The 18,213-nt window shown below is 37.1% G+C and overlaps 1 protein-coding gene across 2 annotated transcripts; it reads right to left on the bottom strand.

The window, feature by feature from the left end:
- Positions 1–44: 44 nt before the first annotated feature.
- LOC106171301 (receptor-type tyrosine-protein phosphatase mu-like) lies at positions 45–17,887 on the bottom strand. Of its 2 annotated transcripts, XM_087008942.1 has the most exons (21): positions 17,836–17,887; positions 17,504–17,649; positions 16,679–16,796; positions 16,302–16,366; positions 15,863–15,975; positions 15,598–15,676; positions 15,259–15,341; positions 13,246–13,282; positions 10,519–10,616; positions 10,094–10,219; positions 9,555–9,712; positions 9,012–9,147; positions 8,487–8,636; positions 8,007–8,106; positions 7,260–7,336; positions 6,954–7,094; positions 2,731–2,853; positions 2,498–2,545; positions 2,053–2,291; positions 1,509–1,644; positions 45–1,303 (listed from the first exon to the last, which is right to left on the bottom strand). In XM_087008942.1, the coding sequence occupies exons 2-21, from the start codon at positions 17,532–17,534 to the stop codon at positions 1,160–1,162; spliced, it is 2,202 nt and encodes a 733-aa protein (XP_086865068.1). In that variant the 5' UTR covers positions 17,535–17,649; positions 17,836–17,887; the 3' UTR covers positions 45–1,159. The 2 variants fall into 2 exon arrangements, with proteins under 2 accessions (XP_086865068.1, XP_086865069.1); XM_087008943.1 differs by lacking the exons at positions 8,487–8,636; positions 17,836–17,887 and having other exon boundaries at positions 17,504–17,704.
- Between the last annotated feature and the right edge of the window lie 326 nt (positions 17,888–18,213).

Here is an 18,213-nt window from a genome sequence, read left to right as displayed (position 1 = left end):
ATAAGCCCCTGATGACTTTGGAACATAAAAACACACTAAACTGGTTGAACACTTGGAGTGTTATTATTTCATCAACAAAGCAAAAATACAAAATAATTAAAATCGGCTATTAAACAATGATATATAATTAGTAACTGATAAATGTAACACTTCATAGAACTAAAATGTCTCGTTTATAAAATATTCCATCATGATAAATAAAACAAATATATCCTGTTCAGGGAAACATACACTCAATAAAACTATAAACCACATCTTATACATTAATGTTGACAAATTGGCATTGGTGGTCATAGTTACAATATCTGTATTTGTACGTGTCCAGGAACCGAAGACATAATATCACCTCAGTTATTAGCCAGAATTTTTTAAGAATCACTACAAAAACTTCTTTTCAATGGCAGTCATGTACCCCCTATATGTGAATTAATTTTTTTCTAATGATGTAATATATGTTATGTGGAACAGAAGCATTGTTCTCTGACAGTTACACCTATTAATTAATGATGGTTATATCAATAAAACAAGAGCATGGCTTGTATGACATATATAATTCCAGTTAAAATGTTTTGAAAACTCATTAACTTCCTCAAACCTTGTGGTCACCGTTTTGTATGAACAAATAAGATGAAGTAAAAGGACAAATGTTAAGACTAAGTTATAAATGTACCAAACCCTAGCCATACATAATCAATAAGAAAGTACATTTATCAAAATTAAACTAAGCACATTACTGTAAATAATTTTTTTTTTTATTTTTAAGAAAAGTGTCACTTACCAAAGTCTAAAATGTTTAAAATGATAAAAATTTACTTGTCCTTTTGAGTCATTTTCTGTGCATTTTGATCACTTCAGGGATTTCAACAATAGTTAAATCCAGAGAGGCAGGGGTGATCAATCAGATGTGTTATATATGCTTTGTGGTAATACGTATTATGAGGGGCCAGTGCCAAAAAGTCATGACCACAGGGCCACAAGGCCTGCTGCACCCTCTCCAGGATCCGCCATTGTGTATTTTTGAGTATCTTTACCTGAACATGAAGAAATAAATGTTACACTGCTCCAAAATGGCATATTTTCTAGTTAAATTGGCATTCCGTCCAACATCACACTCCTCGCTGGCTAGGGGTAAATGGGCCTGTCTATTTTTGGGAAGTTTTCAAACCGGATGCTCGAAGTCCTCATCCTGTGACAGCGCAAGTGCTGTCTGTGGACTGAGAGGGGAGGTATTATGGTTGCCATCAAAACTTGGTTGATATCTGGTTTCATGCTGCACCAACTTATAACATAGCCTATACTCCGCCTGGTGGCAAAATGTGTGTATTATTAATTATATATAATAGCAGATTCATGAACGATGACAAAAATTAGGAACCTGACATTGGAAATGATCTACAGGTATTCATCAATTTTGCCTATAAGTCTGAATCAGCTTTGCTCAACAGGAACCTTTAGTATTTTTTGGAAAAAAAGTTTAGAATATCTGAACTGAAGGCAGCAGTACCCACCGTGTCCTTGATCAACTCAGGACGATTATTCCGGACTCGCCTTACAGCTGAAAATATGTCCACTGTCCCTTCTTCTCCGAGTTCATCTAAAGCTTGGTTCAGAGTACAGAACACTCCACAGCGCTCAGCACCATCCCTGCAATAACAAATTGCCCCATTGCCAGCTACAAATAGATTAAGTAGGGAACTTGCATTGTATCACTTTTATAAATTTTTTCTTTGCCACCAATAAAAGACCCATGTGATATATTTTTTGTCATTTGCTCAAAAATGGCATTTTCTTGCGAAATGAAAATGCAATAAAAGTACATAAACATTATTTTCATTCTCTCAAAAATCACATTTTTATGCAAAGTGAAAATGCAACAAATATACATAAAAGTTCAATGCAATGAAGGACAGTGTGGGAATTTAGTTTATTAATATCATAACTCTGGGGTTGAGATGAAAGGCAGTTTAAGTTATAGAGCTGCTGTAAATCCTTGTAAAATCTGTTACTTTTATTATAAATACGGCATTATATAATATCTGTTAATGTTCTCACTTGGATACAACACAAACAGCAGGCCTGTCTATTCTGTACAAGGCCATGTTCTGCTGCCATAGTTCCACCAGTCTGTTCAGATACAAGATGGACTCCAGGCTCTCTGTACTCGGCTTTTCTTTGTCTGGCCAGGATTGCAGTTGAAACATGCGTACTATCTGAGTCCTCATTGCATTATTTGATTCAGTTGCTTTCAGTTTCTCAAGAAGACCAAATATAGTTTGATTTTGTTTTTCATTCTGGAAGGCACAAGGGTGAAGCATGAAATTGAAACCGAGTTGCATCGTGTGGGGATAAAACCAAAGTGAACTGCCTCCCCCTCCCCTTTCATGCAGCCTAACACAACTTTTCCTGATAACAATTACTACTCCTTTTTCCATGATCCTAATAGCAGTCTATGAAGACTTGGTAGCATTTTGATGCATTGGCCCAACTACACCCTTACCTCCACTAACTGGAACAAGTCATCCATCTTTAGCCCTGGTCTTGGTTTCTAAAAAAAGAGAAAAAATATATATATATAGAGAGAGAGAGAGAGAAATGTATATCAAAATAGAGAAAATGGCTCTTACTGAGATTTATGAAACATTATATTTTCTAACCTAGCTGATTGCACTTTTTTTTTTAGATTTACCTTACTTGTGTAACTTATTTCTATTTATCATATATATAGATCACCCGTTCAATCTTTAACGTCCTTTCCGCAACCCCCATATGCCGCCGTTCACCTATCAAAGTCACCCAGAACGCGCCGTACGAAACCTTGCGTCCAATGGCGGCAGGCCAGAACTGAGGATATTGCTGTAAAAAATGGTGACCTGGCTTAATTAGATTGACGGTCAGGGCGGATCTAGAGATATTATCTGAAAGTCTTCTAAATATCTTTGTTGGCGCCAGTCCCTCATCCCCACCCCCACGCTCTCTCTCTCTCTCTCTCTCTCACACACACACACACACACACACACACACACAAGCCCCTCCCCTCCACTCATCCGGCTCTTAAGACTGACGTGACTGGAAAAAGTGACGGGAGTAACCCCCCCCCCCCTTCATCCGCCCAACACTGCCCCTTGTTTCTTTCACACTATCGTTTGCTGGTTCATATCACGCGTTTATCTACGGCGAAGCTGTTAACGCGGTCTGCAGCTTATGGGGGAGAGACTGGTGAAATAAAGATTCTGCCAAGATGTCTGCAATTTTTTACGGCGCAAAACTGGATAAACTAATTGGTTTTTCGCCCTTTAACATTTTTTCATATACTATGCTTTTCAGAGGTTCCAAGAGTCCTAAATATTTTGCTGCCATCTTGATAATTTTCTTTTATGTGTCTCCCCAAAAACGGTCCATACACAAAAATCGATAATCGTACGGGATTTTTATACAGGCAATTGACCTACTTTCGGCCAGTGCAGTTATCAGCGCTATTTAACAATTTTTTTACTTCGGCGTGGAAACGTGATTCTCGTCTGTGATATGAAAGTTGTTTTACCGTGATTTGATTAATAAATAGCGCGTGTCGATCAAATCTTTCAAAGCTTTTTTTTAGCATAAATGAGTATTTCTCTTTAAAGATAGTGGGAAATGTGTACAAAACTCGAAATCAAGAAATATACTGCATTTTTCTCTTATATGCAAATTAGATTGCTTTGGATAATAAACTGGCCGGAAGTGATGTTCTAATCTGTAACGATGCCGGTGCAGAGATTTTAAAGAGATAGGGCCTACATAAACAATCACAATCAATGGAAATATTAGATGTTTATCGGAAGTGGATTCAAATGTTTTTAATAAAGATTTTAATTAAGTTTTAGTCGGTAAACGTACAAAGCTGAAAATAATTTATATTAGGGAGGTCAGGCTAACTTTCGAAGTAAAATTGATAGGCCCCCTATCAGCCTAATGGATATTATCAGATAGTTCAATTCAAGAGCTTTCCAAAGCAATTTATTTTTTGAAAATCAAGTAATCCAATCAAAAGTAACTAAATTTACGACAATGCCACTCGGCCACAAAATTTTGAAATGGTCTTATATGAAAGGATAGGCCTACGTTGGCCTAACAGTTTTAAAGACAAATGTGTCACCAAATTGACCGATCAACCAAAATTGAAATTTTGAGGACAGTTTAGAGTTACACTATGCCAAGAGGAATCTGACAATATATAATTTTCTGGAATTTATCCATTATTTCCATTGCAACCGTTGCTAAATATCAATAGTGATCAATACTTTATTTTGATTTTTCAACTGTAATGCTTCAAAACCACTGTTCAAAGGCTAGGGGAAACTGGGGCTAGTTGACCCAGTGAGACACTTTTGCCTTTGTAGAGCCAACAAGAAATGAGTTAGAGTAACAAAACCGGTTTCAAAGTAAGCCCCATGAATTTCGCTACGTATGCATCGTCATTATTTCTCAAATATAATGCCAGATGGTTCACAATTTGACAAAAAACGCAATTGACGCCAGGGTCGGGACAAGTTGGCACCGTTCACGAAAATGAAGTAAGTATCCCATGTAAACGCCTTGAAATACATTTTTACACATTTTTGATTTATTAAATTGATTTTGAGAGTCTTTGATGAATAAATACAGTAGTTCAAGTGAGGCAGATTTAATGAGGTTTCTGTATGGCACGCGGTATGTGTTACAAGAACCAAAATATCTATTAATTAAACTTGTTTTGTTTTAATTAAGAATGAACTAATAATGGTATAAAGCAAGTTTTTAATGAATGAAAACGAATAATAAATTTTCGTTTTAAAAGAAACTAACAAATTCAGTTTTAAACTGGTAATTATTTAAAGATGCATATAAAGTGTATTTTTGGCCACAAAAGCCAACCATGTGCCAACATATAGTTTCAAGTAGTATAACTAAGAGAATTACCAAAAGGCATTGTATAATTTCACCTGAAAATGATGTTTGAACAAATTTTTCTGCTAGCATTCTATGCTGTATGTCAATGGGGCATAAAAGTAGGTCACGAAAGTAGGTTAAATTTTGGACCAAAAATTAAAGAAAGAAGCAGTCTTTAGTTCTTTTACTGCCGATCGAGTGATCTATTGAGTTTATCCCTTCGCATGTCGAATTTATTTGAGTCGTATAAGAAAATAGTAGAAGTGGTTTATATGTGTAAATGGGAATCCATCCATCCATCCACTCCACCTATGCTCGGTTAGGATGTACCTTTAACAAACCACTGAGTTTGTTTTAAGAATGGTCTTTAGCTCTGTTGCGCGCAAAGGATTGTGGTCATATGAGGATCCAACTTGCCCCGAGGGAGAAACTAGCCCCGGGTGCACATTTTTAATTGTAAAGGATCGCAGTTATTTATACAAGGTTTCTTAGCACTATTGGATACGGTCACTTTACTAAATGATGTGATTAATTTTTACACTCCGTAGTTACTTTTTCACAAATTGATTGGGGTGGGGGGGGGGGGACTTACCCCGGGGTCCAACTAGCCCCGGTCTCCCCTTCTTTAGATGCAATTTATGCTACAAATATGAGTCATCACTAAAAATAAAAAATAAATGGCTTCGAATATATCTATAGCTAATGGAAACTACCATTTTGATAGCTGTTGCAATGGTAACAATTTGAATTTTTTACGCATTATAATGAATTTTTCAACTAATATGAAATGGGAGACACTGTTTTGGTACTCAATATATTAATTTAAGATGAATAATAAACAAATACAATGACACTGTTGCCATGGCAACCAATGTTACAATGACAATTGCATATACGATTTTAAGATTTAACTAGTATAAAATGCCAGAATGCCCAATTAAAATAAATAATATTACATTTTGTTAAGTTATCATTTTCCAAAAAATTATAACCTGACACTGGACATTATAGCAGCTAGGTTATTTAAAACCAAAGAGATCTTTTGAAGAGACTACCACAATATAATGGCAGTTTCAGGAATTTTTCTTTTTTTTAAAGAAAAAATAAGAATAAATACTACTTTTGTTCACTTTGATTGATTGCCATTAAGCATTCTAGAGTTTAAAATTTCGGCTGAGGCGTTTAATTGCTAGGCCCGCCAAGGGGAGGCGCGTTTGGAGGCGGGAAGACCATTAAGGGATTAGGAGGTCTTGCTTCCATGTCGGGTCCGCCATATTTGATCCGCAGACCAGTAGATCCGAGGATCATCTGTTCTGAATGCGACCATATACCCCCCACACCTTCAACGCATCCTCACTCTGCAAAGGGGGGGCTGTCAAAACACACGTCCTCAGAGGTCCAGCTCTGAATCGTGTCATTTTGATAAAGTGAATCAGCTTTTAATATGACCTAAACCAAACTAGGCGACTATAGTTTCATGGCATCTACTGTCACCGAAGTGAGTAAGAAAGTCACGGAAGACCGTCACAGACAAAGCAAGAAGTTCGTTAACGAAATCTTGAAAAATCTTGACCGTTTTCGGATAAAAAAATTAGCCGCCCGTCAATGTGAAGTTGAAAAATTCTGATCGTCTTCTGGAAGACCCAGAAGACGGCCTCCATCCGCCGTTGGATTGTGAGTAATTCTTTAGAAAATCTCAAACGTGTTTTATATATATTGCTGGTTTATCCATTTTTGTTAAACATTACTTAACTGTTATCATGTTAAGTTGCCACTCGTTGCCACAGGGTAAGTTCTCGTTACAGTGAAAATGACTGATGACGGCGGAGCAACGAAAGTAGAAGAACCTTAGAATTTTTTTTCATACTGAAGCAGCGGGGAGTTTTTACGGTTTTGGGACTTTGTTTCTGCTGAGTCAATTGTAAGAAATTTAATTAAAATGAAACTAAATAAAATATTGCTCTTCTACTGGTACATTGGCCTCTTTGCTATAATTGAGAAAAACATAACTCTCTAGCCTCAACTTTCTCTACCCCCTCACTTACCCACGAGGCAAACCTGGTGGTGATATGATCTAACAGCACTAATGTCGCCACTTCACAGTCATACATCATTCTCCACATGTCGTCCTTTGTGTTCTCAAGAGGCCACTGTGTAACGATGAACTCCCTTTCTCGATGGAAACTCTAGGTATATTAAAAACAATGTTTTTCATCACTTTCGGAAACTGATCCTAGTTCTTTTAACATAATTTTCTAATTTAAATAGTGGCTTAATTTTATGTCATTTTAAGAACAAAAAACTTTGGTGTATCTTTCTATTAAAAACTCTGAATGTTCCAAGGTACTCACGTTAACATAAACAGCGTTGATGTAGTCGTTTTCCCTGTAGCCGACCACAGTAGACAGGTATGGACGGCAGCTATCCCCTGAAAACCAGCGCCCGTTATGAGACATGGCATACCATAACTGTGTTCGTTATTCCTACTATCGAACAGTTGCATTAAATTCTAGGGAGTGCTCTCATCTCACATTTTGGCAATATTGAGGGAAAACTGATTAAAGAACAGATTCAAGGTAACCCTTTAACAACAACGCCATGCACAGCTTTAGTACACTGTGCAATCCAGTCGTCAGGTAAATCAATTACAAAAGCACTGCAACCAGACAGTGTACCACTTGGAAGCACAGAACATCAGCCCGCGGATCAATTTGAATGCGCTCTTAGTTCCTAACTTTTCGCTGGAATTTCTCATGGACTAACATTTACGTACTTTGGCTGACTATGGCATTATGCATCAACCCACGCTACCTTACTAAGGACATTTGGTTTTTCGTTTTCAGTTGGGAATAATTTGCCATAATTTGCATATTTGATCACAGTAAGAAATCAACTAGATAATCACATTATGTTAGAGTATGAAATTATAATGAAAAAATGAACTGGTTGAATGATGTATTTTGTCTTATATTGACATTGAACTTATTTGAAATCACAGATGTTTTATAATTGCTGGACTATTCCATCGTTTATAACCTTGCTCCAACACATCTTCCTTTGTTTATTTCTGTACAATTTACATTTCCTCGTATACGTACGTGGCAGTGCATAATTTTGTCTGTTCTTCATTTTGTTTTCTCTCCGGTGTCCGGCAGCACAGTCGCCTGTCGTCAGAGAGGGCGTCAGCTTGTTCAGCAGCTCATGGAAGACCAAACGATAACAATTCTTAGATTTACGATGCCTTTTACTCTGGCAAGATTTATAATACTAACAAATGTACCTCTTGATAGGTGCCCAACATTATTAGTTCATTCTTAATTAAAAGAAAACAAGTTTTCAGGTAAACTGCAATATATGATTAATATTTTCCCACTTTCTTTTTAGATGGTGGTGTTGATCTATGCATATACGGAGGAGAATTAAACTACTCAGAATGGTAAAATTACAATCGGTAGGTTAACCTTGACAAAAGAGGAGGGTTTTGTAAACCAAAGGCATTTGTTTTTGCCTCGGATTATCCCCCCCCCCCCCCCCCCATTCTAAAAAGGTCTATAAATTTGCTTCGCAGTTTGTCTCACCCCAAATTCTACGTCAAAACCAGATTTGCCTGAATCTGGACAGCGAAGAAGTAAGAATTTCAGTAGGCCGTCCATTTTATTTCTTGTCAGAGAAGTATCATCACAGAGAGTATGCAAGATAACGGTTTGGTAGATAAGTTGGTAACTTTGCTGCAAGCAAAATAAATCATACAAAAATTTACATAGAAAATAGATTAATATATTAATGACACCTACAGATTAATACTGCCAGATTCACTGAAGGCTCAAAATATCTGATGATCAATCCATATCTTACTATTTATATATAAACATTTATTTACTTATTAGCCACCTCATACAGGTAAATAATAAATACATACACCCACAATAGAACTGCCATAAGATCATTACAAGAACGAATGGAATAAATTTACTAAAATGTTTTCAGTTAAAGACACGCCGGGGCATTATTCAGTCGACTCGCGATGAGCATAAATGGCACTTTTAACTAAAATTTTGAAAGACTGCTAGTCCCGGGGACAAGATATCAACTTATTAACTTACAAGCGTTTCCACCATCCTAGGATTTTTCTTTCTAAGATGTAATACGAAGTTAAATATCTGGACGCTTTTGGTGTCTTCCATTCTGTCCAGGCTCTCTTCTATAGCAATGTATGTGCCCGCCATGTCAAAATTATGTCTGAATGTAAATAAACAATGACTACGCTAATATTAATATATATACTGTCTTCCGACGCAACATGAGCATGCAGATGATTTGCTAAAACTGTGAGAACAATGTAACAACATGATTTTGTATTCTATTGGTCTCTCATTATTAGGACCTGATATTCTTTAATAAAAAAAAACCTCCCAATTGTCTTGGGTATGATTTTTGCCCTACTCTGTTGAATAGGCCCCATTTAGAATAGGGGACTAACTAGTCCGATGTTCAAAAATGGCGACCCACCACAAAACTTGTCGTCTAATCTGCTAATAGACATTGAACAGATATCCCGTGGGGAAGTATTCAAGTGGGTCGGCCATATTTGACCCCCGGACTAGTTAGTCCGCTATTCTGAATGATGCCATAGGGGCCCAACCTACCCTCCATGCACCAGTACAGGGCCGCATGGGGCATTGCAGGTTCTCTTGGACTTAAGTATGTACCGTCGCACGCTAAGCAGCACAGAAGGATCCACACACGTGTCAGGCGAGGATTTGAACTGGTATTGTTCTATCTGTCTGGGAGACCCAAAACCTTCCTGTGCAAAGAATAGCAAGAGAACCCGGCGTGAAGGGTGAGAATGAAAGATTATGACCGACTTGCAAACTCATTTCAAAAGGCCCAAAACAAACGGATATTTCTTTTAAGGACTAGGCACCTGCCTGTGTTTTTGTTGTAAAAACTGATGGGGTTTATAATAATAATATTTATTTATTTGTTTGTTTGTTTTTTTCTCCGAATATTTTAAGCCTTGCACATCGATGTTTAAATAATAACTGGTCCTTTGACCTTATCGTGCATCTTTATTACGTGAAACGGTTTTGAATTTTAATTCCAGTTAGCCAACTAACTTCTGCCTGTCCTGATGTAAAGTAAGTATCCAAAGCTGTTGTAAAAGTAGCAGGGGACACCACCGTACCTTTCTCAAGCTTAAAGTTCTCTTGATCCAGTCTGCACGGGTCACTGAGGCCACCAGCTCTATCTGGATGTCGCCACAGTTGAGAGGCAGCTTTACAGACGTAGGCCAGTACTCATAGCAGTGACGCTAAGTAGAAAATTGAACCACAAAATTGTTTCCTTAACAATATGTGTTTATATTTACGCAGTCCCCATAGAAAAATGGCAAATTATATACACAACACTTGTGAGAAGTTAATTCGCAGCAACGGAAATAGCAGTAGATATAGTTTTTTTAAAGTTACTATTATTATTATTATTATTAATGAGGAGTGATATGAAAAATTGCATTGTTACTCCATTTGATCCATATTGTGGACAAGTTACGTTAAAATAAATACTTGTTGGTTGCTATCCACGTGCGATGTTTGCAAGCTTTAAACCTACCGTGTTATATGTTACAGTCGGTGTGAGCATTATTATTCGGGAAATATTAAACGTCCACACGTATTCCACGAACGTATTTAAGTTGTCTTCAGTAGGAGCTGAAATAAAAGATTAATCAAATTCCATTTCAATAAGGAACATTTTTGAGTTTGAACATAACATGGGACATACTGTTGCAAACATCTACAGGTGGCATAGGTGGACCCCGGGGGAAGTTGCCCCCCCCCCCCCCATCAAGTCTCTTTAAAAAATTACTTTAAGATGCTAAATTATTTCATTTGGACTCACTGCTGACGCTTTCTTAGCACTATTGGTAGGGGTGGGCAAATGAAAGCTTTTTTGGGAAATTTAATTTCAGACAAGTGGATTCTTAGGCCATTTTGGTTGCTGAATACAAATCTAATAAGTATTTTTGTTTTTAATTACATCTGATATTGGTATCAAGCGATTTTCAAAAATGGCCACCAAACGCTCCCTCAAATCACATATTTCTCATGTAAATCTTTAAATATCAGTTCAAAGATGGCTTGTTATATGTCTAACCATATGATTTCATGATCAATGAGTGCAAATAGATACATCATTTTGGTTGGGTCATTTCATTTTGGGTTAAAAGGGGGGGGGTTTGGTCATTTTAAGGTAAAAATCACCCCAAAATCACCATTTCTGTGTACATAAATACAAATGTTTGCAACTGTGGCTTTTAAATTAGGAAAAACAATAATACAACAAATATGGTCAATATTGTTCAAGGATAACATGAAACTGAAAAGTTTTGACATATAGAATAGGCATAATGTTAGTTACATACGGGAATATTTACAGTAAAATACTCAGTAGCAGAGCATTATGCCGTCACCCATAAGATGACATATGTAAATGTTAATTAATGTAATAACTGAACACTGAAAATTTATTTAGCACCAAAAAGAATGTATGTAAGGCAGTAAATAAGGAGTTTTGGGTGAACGGTGACAATATCCTTATTGTCTTCTTTTATAACCTAGTCAAACTGGAGGCGGAATGACCTAGAATGTAGTCGAAATGAAAATTTCTTGTTTATTCCTGGATATTTGAAGTATCTAAAAATTCTCAGCGCATTCTAAATGTTTGGGTCCATTCTTGCGTCCTGTTCAAATGTTTTGCTCATTCTCAAAACTTTTGAAGTGCATTCTAAGTGGAAAAATATCGAATGGCATTCAAGTGTATTCTAACTGCATTATGAGCACATACAACAGCATTCGAAACATTCTGATTGCATTCCAGGGAGAACCGAAATGGCAAGGCACTTCAGATCTTGTCAGAATGTTCCAAATTGTACCTCCAATGAGCATGAATGCAACTCGAATGCATCTTGATTGCAGGCCGTAATTCAGCCGGCAATGAGACCACACTTGTATGACATTCGAAGTGCATTCTAAATATTCTCACTATATTTAGACAGCATTAACGATATTCCTAATGTGTTCCAACTACATTCGAGCTGCATTTGAGAGCTTATACAAGCGAAATGTGCACGAATCATTCCAGGTGGGTTCGAAGCGCATTCTGAGGTATTCTTACTGGAATTAAGGTCAATTTGATATTACCCAACGAATGTGGCGCGAATTTTGAAAATTCTTCATTACGGCTCATTCTGCTCGATTACTTCCGATTCCAAATAAGTGTGACAGGGGGCTTTACAGTGCCCTCTGGTCTGTGTATTTCTTGTTGATGCTTTCATGGTGGTGGTGAGATACTCTTAAACTACGCAGCTGAAACTAAGTATTATTCCAAGGTCAAGAGCTTAGAGGTTGTAAGAGGTTGATGTCACCTGACAAAGTTTTACCTGTTCTGAAGAAAAGGAAAATTATACAGCATAAAATTTGTTGATACACATCCATGAAGGTATTTTCAGTATTGTTTTTATACCAAACTGTAATCCATGTATTCAGTATGTAAATAATGACCATTATTTGTACTTATCTTAGGCTCGAAGTGTGTATTGTATGTATATGTTTGTTTTAAATAACATATTTTTACAGATGTCACCCTACCAATATTGCCAATGTCTTGAATATGCTCATATTTGAACTCATCAACCCTCAAAACATATAGAAAGACATATTACACATCATTTTTATGTACTTTACTGTGAAAATATGGCCAAAAAGCCATTTCCCGCCTTTTTCACAAACAAATAGCAGATACCAATATAAATCTTCAGCTTTGGTAAAAAAAATTGTCAGATTTGTGTTCAGCAGCAAAAATGGCCATAGAATCCACCTGTTTAAAAAAAATTTTTGGCATTTGCCCACCCCTACTATTGGATACGGTCACTTTACAAAATGATGTGATCAATTATTTTACCCCATAGATTGTTTGAAGTGAGAAATGCAGATGATTTGCTAAAAAATTGAGAACTATGTAACAACCTGGGTTTTCCCCCCGAGACGTAACATCCTTTCGATGATTCTGGTAGTGACTTCAAATTTTGAGCGATTAAAGAATTGAGTAATCTGGTTTTTTTAAAACTATGTCTGACAATACTGGCCTTACGGACTTTTTGAAGAATTTGGGAACATGTTATTTCACATAGTTATATAACCACCTAAGACACACATAAAGGCCAAAAGGAATTGGCCCCAAATGTACAGGACTTTGTGCAGTGCACTGCCAAAGTGTGCAAAATGTACGTCCATAACGCCGGAACTGCCCATATACAAAACCATTTCATGAAATGATTACCTTGAAGTACAATGTATGCATTCCGCTTTTTGTAACCCTGAAGTAAAAACAATGCTGTTCACAATTGCATAGAAAGTATTCAGGTATGTAAAACACATAATTATATTTGCAACATGAATTAGAACTTTCCACTTGGAATATTTTAGGCTTTAGTTTTACGTAAATATTATACTACAGACTTGACATTTAATATGGAATATTTTTTCCAAGTCATTTTTCATCAGTTTTTTCCTATTTTGCTGATTGATAAATGAAAATAAGGATTAAAATCGTGTTTTAATAACTTTAAATTATCTCTTTGATGTCATGGTGACATCAGCTCATTGGTTGAATTCGACATTGAAGCAAACAGAAATGCATTGCCTATTCTATGTCATACGACATCCATTAAAAGAGATATTTTGGATCTCCATATTTTCCAAATTATCGTCTGTAAAAGAGTTACACGCTCCACAAAGGACTCTCATGTCAGTGTCTAGTCAAGTAACGCCTGGCCTCTTCTGTCTGTTACCAGCGCTCTCAAGCGGCAAGGCATTCCTTGAGATAGGTTTTTAGAGTTCAATTTGGTCCAGTTTTGATGTAGGGCATGTAGGCAATTGATTCGGCAAGTAATGACTTACCCACATATTGTCTATGCGGTTCAAATGTGGCGATTTTGATGACTAGGGTAGCTGCTAATTCCCTTGGTTCTGTAAGTTATCTGCTATTAAAAGTGCTCTGTGTGAACCGGCAATCTCACCGTGCAACCTAAAATTGTTCCTAAGGTGCCCCCTATCAAATGATAGTCAAGTGGTTCCCAGATTATTCCTTTATTTGATCTGGTTCAGGTTTTCGTCAATGACTACCATTGGTGTTTTGGCACCAATGTCGTATCCACACCAAATATTGACGCTGTCAATGACCCGTGTCACTTTAGACGCGGCACATGCTTCGTCGTAGACCTTTTCTGGATGTCTGTAAACTCTGTTTTGACTAGTTGGGCGGTACAGGTGAAATCTGACCTCAATAAAAAAGTCACATGGTTTCAGTGTTCTACCCAGGAACGGCCATGGCCCCCAATTCATTAGAGAAACAGACGGCGATGTTTTGCTGTTTACAGTGGGTACCTCGAAGGTCGTCTGGTATTCTAACCTGCTAAAACCAGTTTGAGGTTCGTTAAGGGCCTTGAAAAACGCATTTTGGTGGCAATTTACCCCTCGTTCTGAACGGACTGGGTGGCTTTTGTTTAGTTGCAGCAGCATATCCCGAAATACAGTGCGTCCTGTACCCTGGAGGTAAGATTTCGATGCATTGGGTGGGACATCTATGTAGGTACATCAGTCTGGACATTACTCTATAAAACTGTGCGGACCGTTCCGTTTGGCGCTATTATCTGTCTGGTAATGTCTATCTTTTTCGCGCCATTCTGCCACAAATTAACAAATTTGTAAAGCACTACTTAGCTCATTTTACGCACAGCAAAACTGACCGCTTGCATGCAAAATTTCAAATTCTTCTATGCAGTGGTTCCCGACATACGGATACTTTTTTGACAGAACCAAGCTTTGCCTAAGCCAAGCCCTGACCAGCCCAAAGTAACATTAACCAATTAAATCACCGAATATTACATAATGTAGTAGTGCAACAGACATGGAAGTCAGTCAATTGGTAGCGACACACCTGACTACACACTTTTCCATTCACAAATCTTATATGAGATCTTTGAAAAAGAGTTTTTTGAGGCATACCTTCGAAACTGAAATATTCCATATTAAATGTCAAGTCTGTATAAAGTTTCGGGTTTCAGTCTTCATGTGTGTATTTTCACGATTATAGCGATGTTTTATAAAAAAACGATCATGATTTTATTTCTCAATCTCAGATTCTTTTTATTTGTTAATTAAGTATATATTGATGCTTTTAAAAAACCGTGATGCCTACTCTTTTATACATATTACTGAAAGCACTCAAATCACTCAAAACCAATACCACAAATAAACTGACAAAAGATCCAAAGGAAAAAAGAAAACATACATTGATCCGAATGGGCGCCATGGCTGTGTACTTGAGGAACCCTTCAGCTCGCACTTCGTCTACGGCAAGGTCGCAGGCCTTGTCTGAAAATGATCATTTTATACCTCAAATTCGAATCACAAGGGCGCGTTTGTAGTAAAGTAATGCTAGGATTTTTTATCTTGGATCCTGGAGTGATGCAACACCGCTCATGTGACACGAGGGTATGTTAAAAACAATTGGATGATTAAACGACTTTAGTAAGATTTTGCAAGGAGTAGATTAAACTCAAAGGTAATGTGCTATTGTAAGGGTGTAAAGTAGGCAACTTGGTCCTAGCCTATTGTTTTATTTACATACCTGCAATCTCCTGCGTTGACAAAGGATTTTTACCACTTCGTCGGATAATCTCTCTCTCCAAAGCTAGTCTTGTGAGGGCCTGTGAAATATTTCGGTATGTCATTAATTTTTTAAAAAAGTGCCTTATTTGCGCAATATTTACATCATTATAGGTTTCACAGTTTTTTATTTAACCTCAAATTTCAGAAATTTCAGTTAAGACTTTGTGTGTCCTTTGATCAAGGGTGTATCTAGTGACATGAAATGTAAATATTGCCTCGCATACCATATGCTCATTTTTAATCCGTTTTTCGTTGGAGAAGATTTTACCGACCGTCGACTTCGGGATCGCCCGTGAATTATAATGGACACTTTCCCTGACTTGTAGTGCTATATTTTCTGCAAAAGAAGGACTCAATAAATGTAGGGAGGTAAAAAAGTTCGTTACGTGCAGGTTTTGAGAAGCATTTCATCATTGCGATAGATCCATCACTATAAACAGCTAAAAAGGAACTGTTTAATAATAAATAATAAATATCGATATGTTGCATCTAGTACCGGACAAATTAACAGACCAGAAGGTCACATTAGATGCTGTTGTCTTTTTGTTTTCTTTTCAGCATAACCATATAGATGCCAATAAGCGGTCTTGACGGCCGTTATGTATACGCGCCTAGCTATCGTAGAAAGACAACTAGACGAAATATGTTAAGTGGTAAACTTACTTTTTTCTCTCTCGTGTCGTTCATCATCTCTTTTCTTCTGTACCTTTGGAGACATCTGAATCTTCCTAAAGGAGTAAAAAAAGCAATGTTAATGTGACCAGCACATGACACACCTTATCTAATTTTATTCCAATATATACCATTTGGATATTTAAAAACACTTGGAAATGAATATGATTTCTTTTTGAAGAAAATAGACACTTATCCACAATATTGAGGATTTTAAGGAAGAACATATTTATAGCTTGGCCAGTGCATTACTTTGAATTTCCAAATCATCTCAGAAAAAAAATTCTTAAAGGGCAGTAAATAAGGGAGCAGGTTACACATAGAAAGAGTAGAGAAAAAGGAAAGGAGTTCAGAAATTTATAATTAACCAGAAGGTATAGAGCACAACTGCCGTCAAGACCAGGAAACTCCCCCCTCCACAAATACACGTCCACAGGATCCTCTCATGTGTCCATACAAAATCAGGCGTGGTTGCAGTAGAAAACACTGGAAATAGCAGATAATGTATAATATTATTTTTGAAATAGCAGAAAATAAATAAGATTCAGATTAAAACCACCAAGGATTGGGTTAGTGTTTATAAACGATAATCTTTTACTTGTAGTGTGCACAGGTAAAATAAAATGGTACCAAATTAGGCCGATTTCAGTCAACAGCTAAATAGCGATTGGTATGTATAATCCCCTGTCTTGATCACTGGCAGATCCAGGATTGTGCTGAAGGGGTGGGAGGCAGGATTTTTTTTTAACCAGGCGCGGTAAGTATAAAGCAGTAGACGAGGGCAATTTTATTGTAATATTTAGAGCACAGAGATGGGAAATCGGTTGTTTTTCCCACTTGTTATAATGTTTTTTTTTTTTTTTTTTTTTTTTTTTTTTTTTTTTTTTTTTTTTTTTTGGAGGGAGAATGGGGAAAGGGTATGTCGTCGAAGCTACGAGCTCCCAGCTTTTGCTTGGTATCTGGTTCTACAACATACCGATTCAATCATATTTTTGATGCGTTAAACTCTAAGGCCCTTAGCCAGCAATTTCAAAGGGGGGGGGTTCGTTTTCTGAAAAAGTGGACCTTTTACCATAAAATCCTCAAGTACATAGGTCAATTTTTACTCAGAGTGGACCTTTTCACAGCAAAAAGGGTGGTTCTTTCGAACCCCCCGAACCCCCCCTGGCTACGGGCCTGGCCTATATACCCACCAGTGGAGTTTTCCATGTTTACAGTCGACATATTCCCCCAGCCACCTCTCAGTATGAGCACCAAACTGTCACGGTGGTCTTCTCTAAAATCTGGAGCCGTACAAACTCTGTCCCAAATTGACTTGTGAATTGATTCCCCTTGTCACCTGTTAATGATAAAAGTACCATGAAATTACAACTAAACATAAAATAAAAAATAAATATTAAAAATAAATATTAAACCAGCACTTGTTGGAGAACCTGGTCGTCACGTTTATCCTTTCAGCTGGTCCACAGAAGAAAATTTATGTACTAATAAAAATTATAACGCAATGTTCACGAGCTCAGTATACTTGAAAGCGTGCCTGCCATGTATATCTGGTGAGGGGATAGTAGTGCAGAACTTGTCATACTTAAGAGTACAATGGAAAATCGTTTATGTTTCCCACCCCAATCCCCTAATTGTCATATTGTATAGAATCGACTGATATCACCGTGCACCTGATGATAACAAAGAATGAATCTTCCACGTTTATGCCGAAAGTTTCTATTCAATTGTGGTCACACTCCAATCATTTTCTTTTGTGTGAATGGTTTGTGATTACACTGCATTGTCAGAGAAATTGGTCAACGGTTTTCCGTGGGTAATTGGCTCATCCCATGCCCAGCTCATGTGCGTGACTTTATTGGTACCAACAATCCTTTTCTTTTGTTATCAGTCCAATGGCATG

This window comes from Lingula anatina, chromosome 3 (assembly GCF_051362555.1).
Source record: "Lingula anatina isolate TDL-2025a chromosome 3, LinAna3.0, whole genome shotgun sequence".
Lineage (NCBI taxonomy): Eukaryota > Metazoa > Brachiopoda > Lingulata > Lingulida > Lingulidae > Lingula > Lingula anatina.
Note: the sequence above shows the minus strand (reverse complement) of the source record. Positions and strands in the feature narration are given on the sequence as shown.

Excerpts from the sequence above, each read along its gene's own strand:
- LOC106171301 (XM_087008942.1), bottom strand. The coding sequence starts at position 17,534 with ATGTCGACTGTAAACATGGAAAACTCCACTG. Across the intron at positions 8,637-9,011 it reads CTAGGATGGTGGAAACGCTT|CAAAGTTACCAACTTATCTA; the intron begins GTAAGTTAATAA and ends TTTTGCTTGCAG. Across the intron at positions 2,854-6,953 it reads CCACCAGGTTTGCCTCGTGG|CAATATCCTCAGTTCTGGCC; the intron begins GTAAGTGAGGGG and ends CATTTTTTACAG.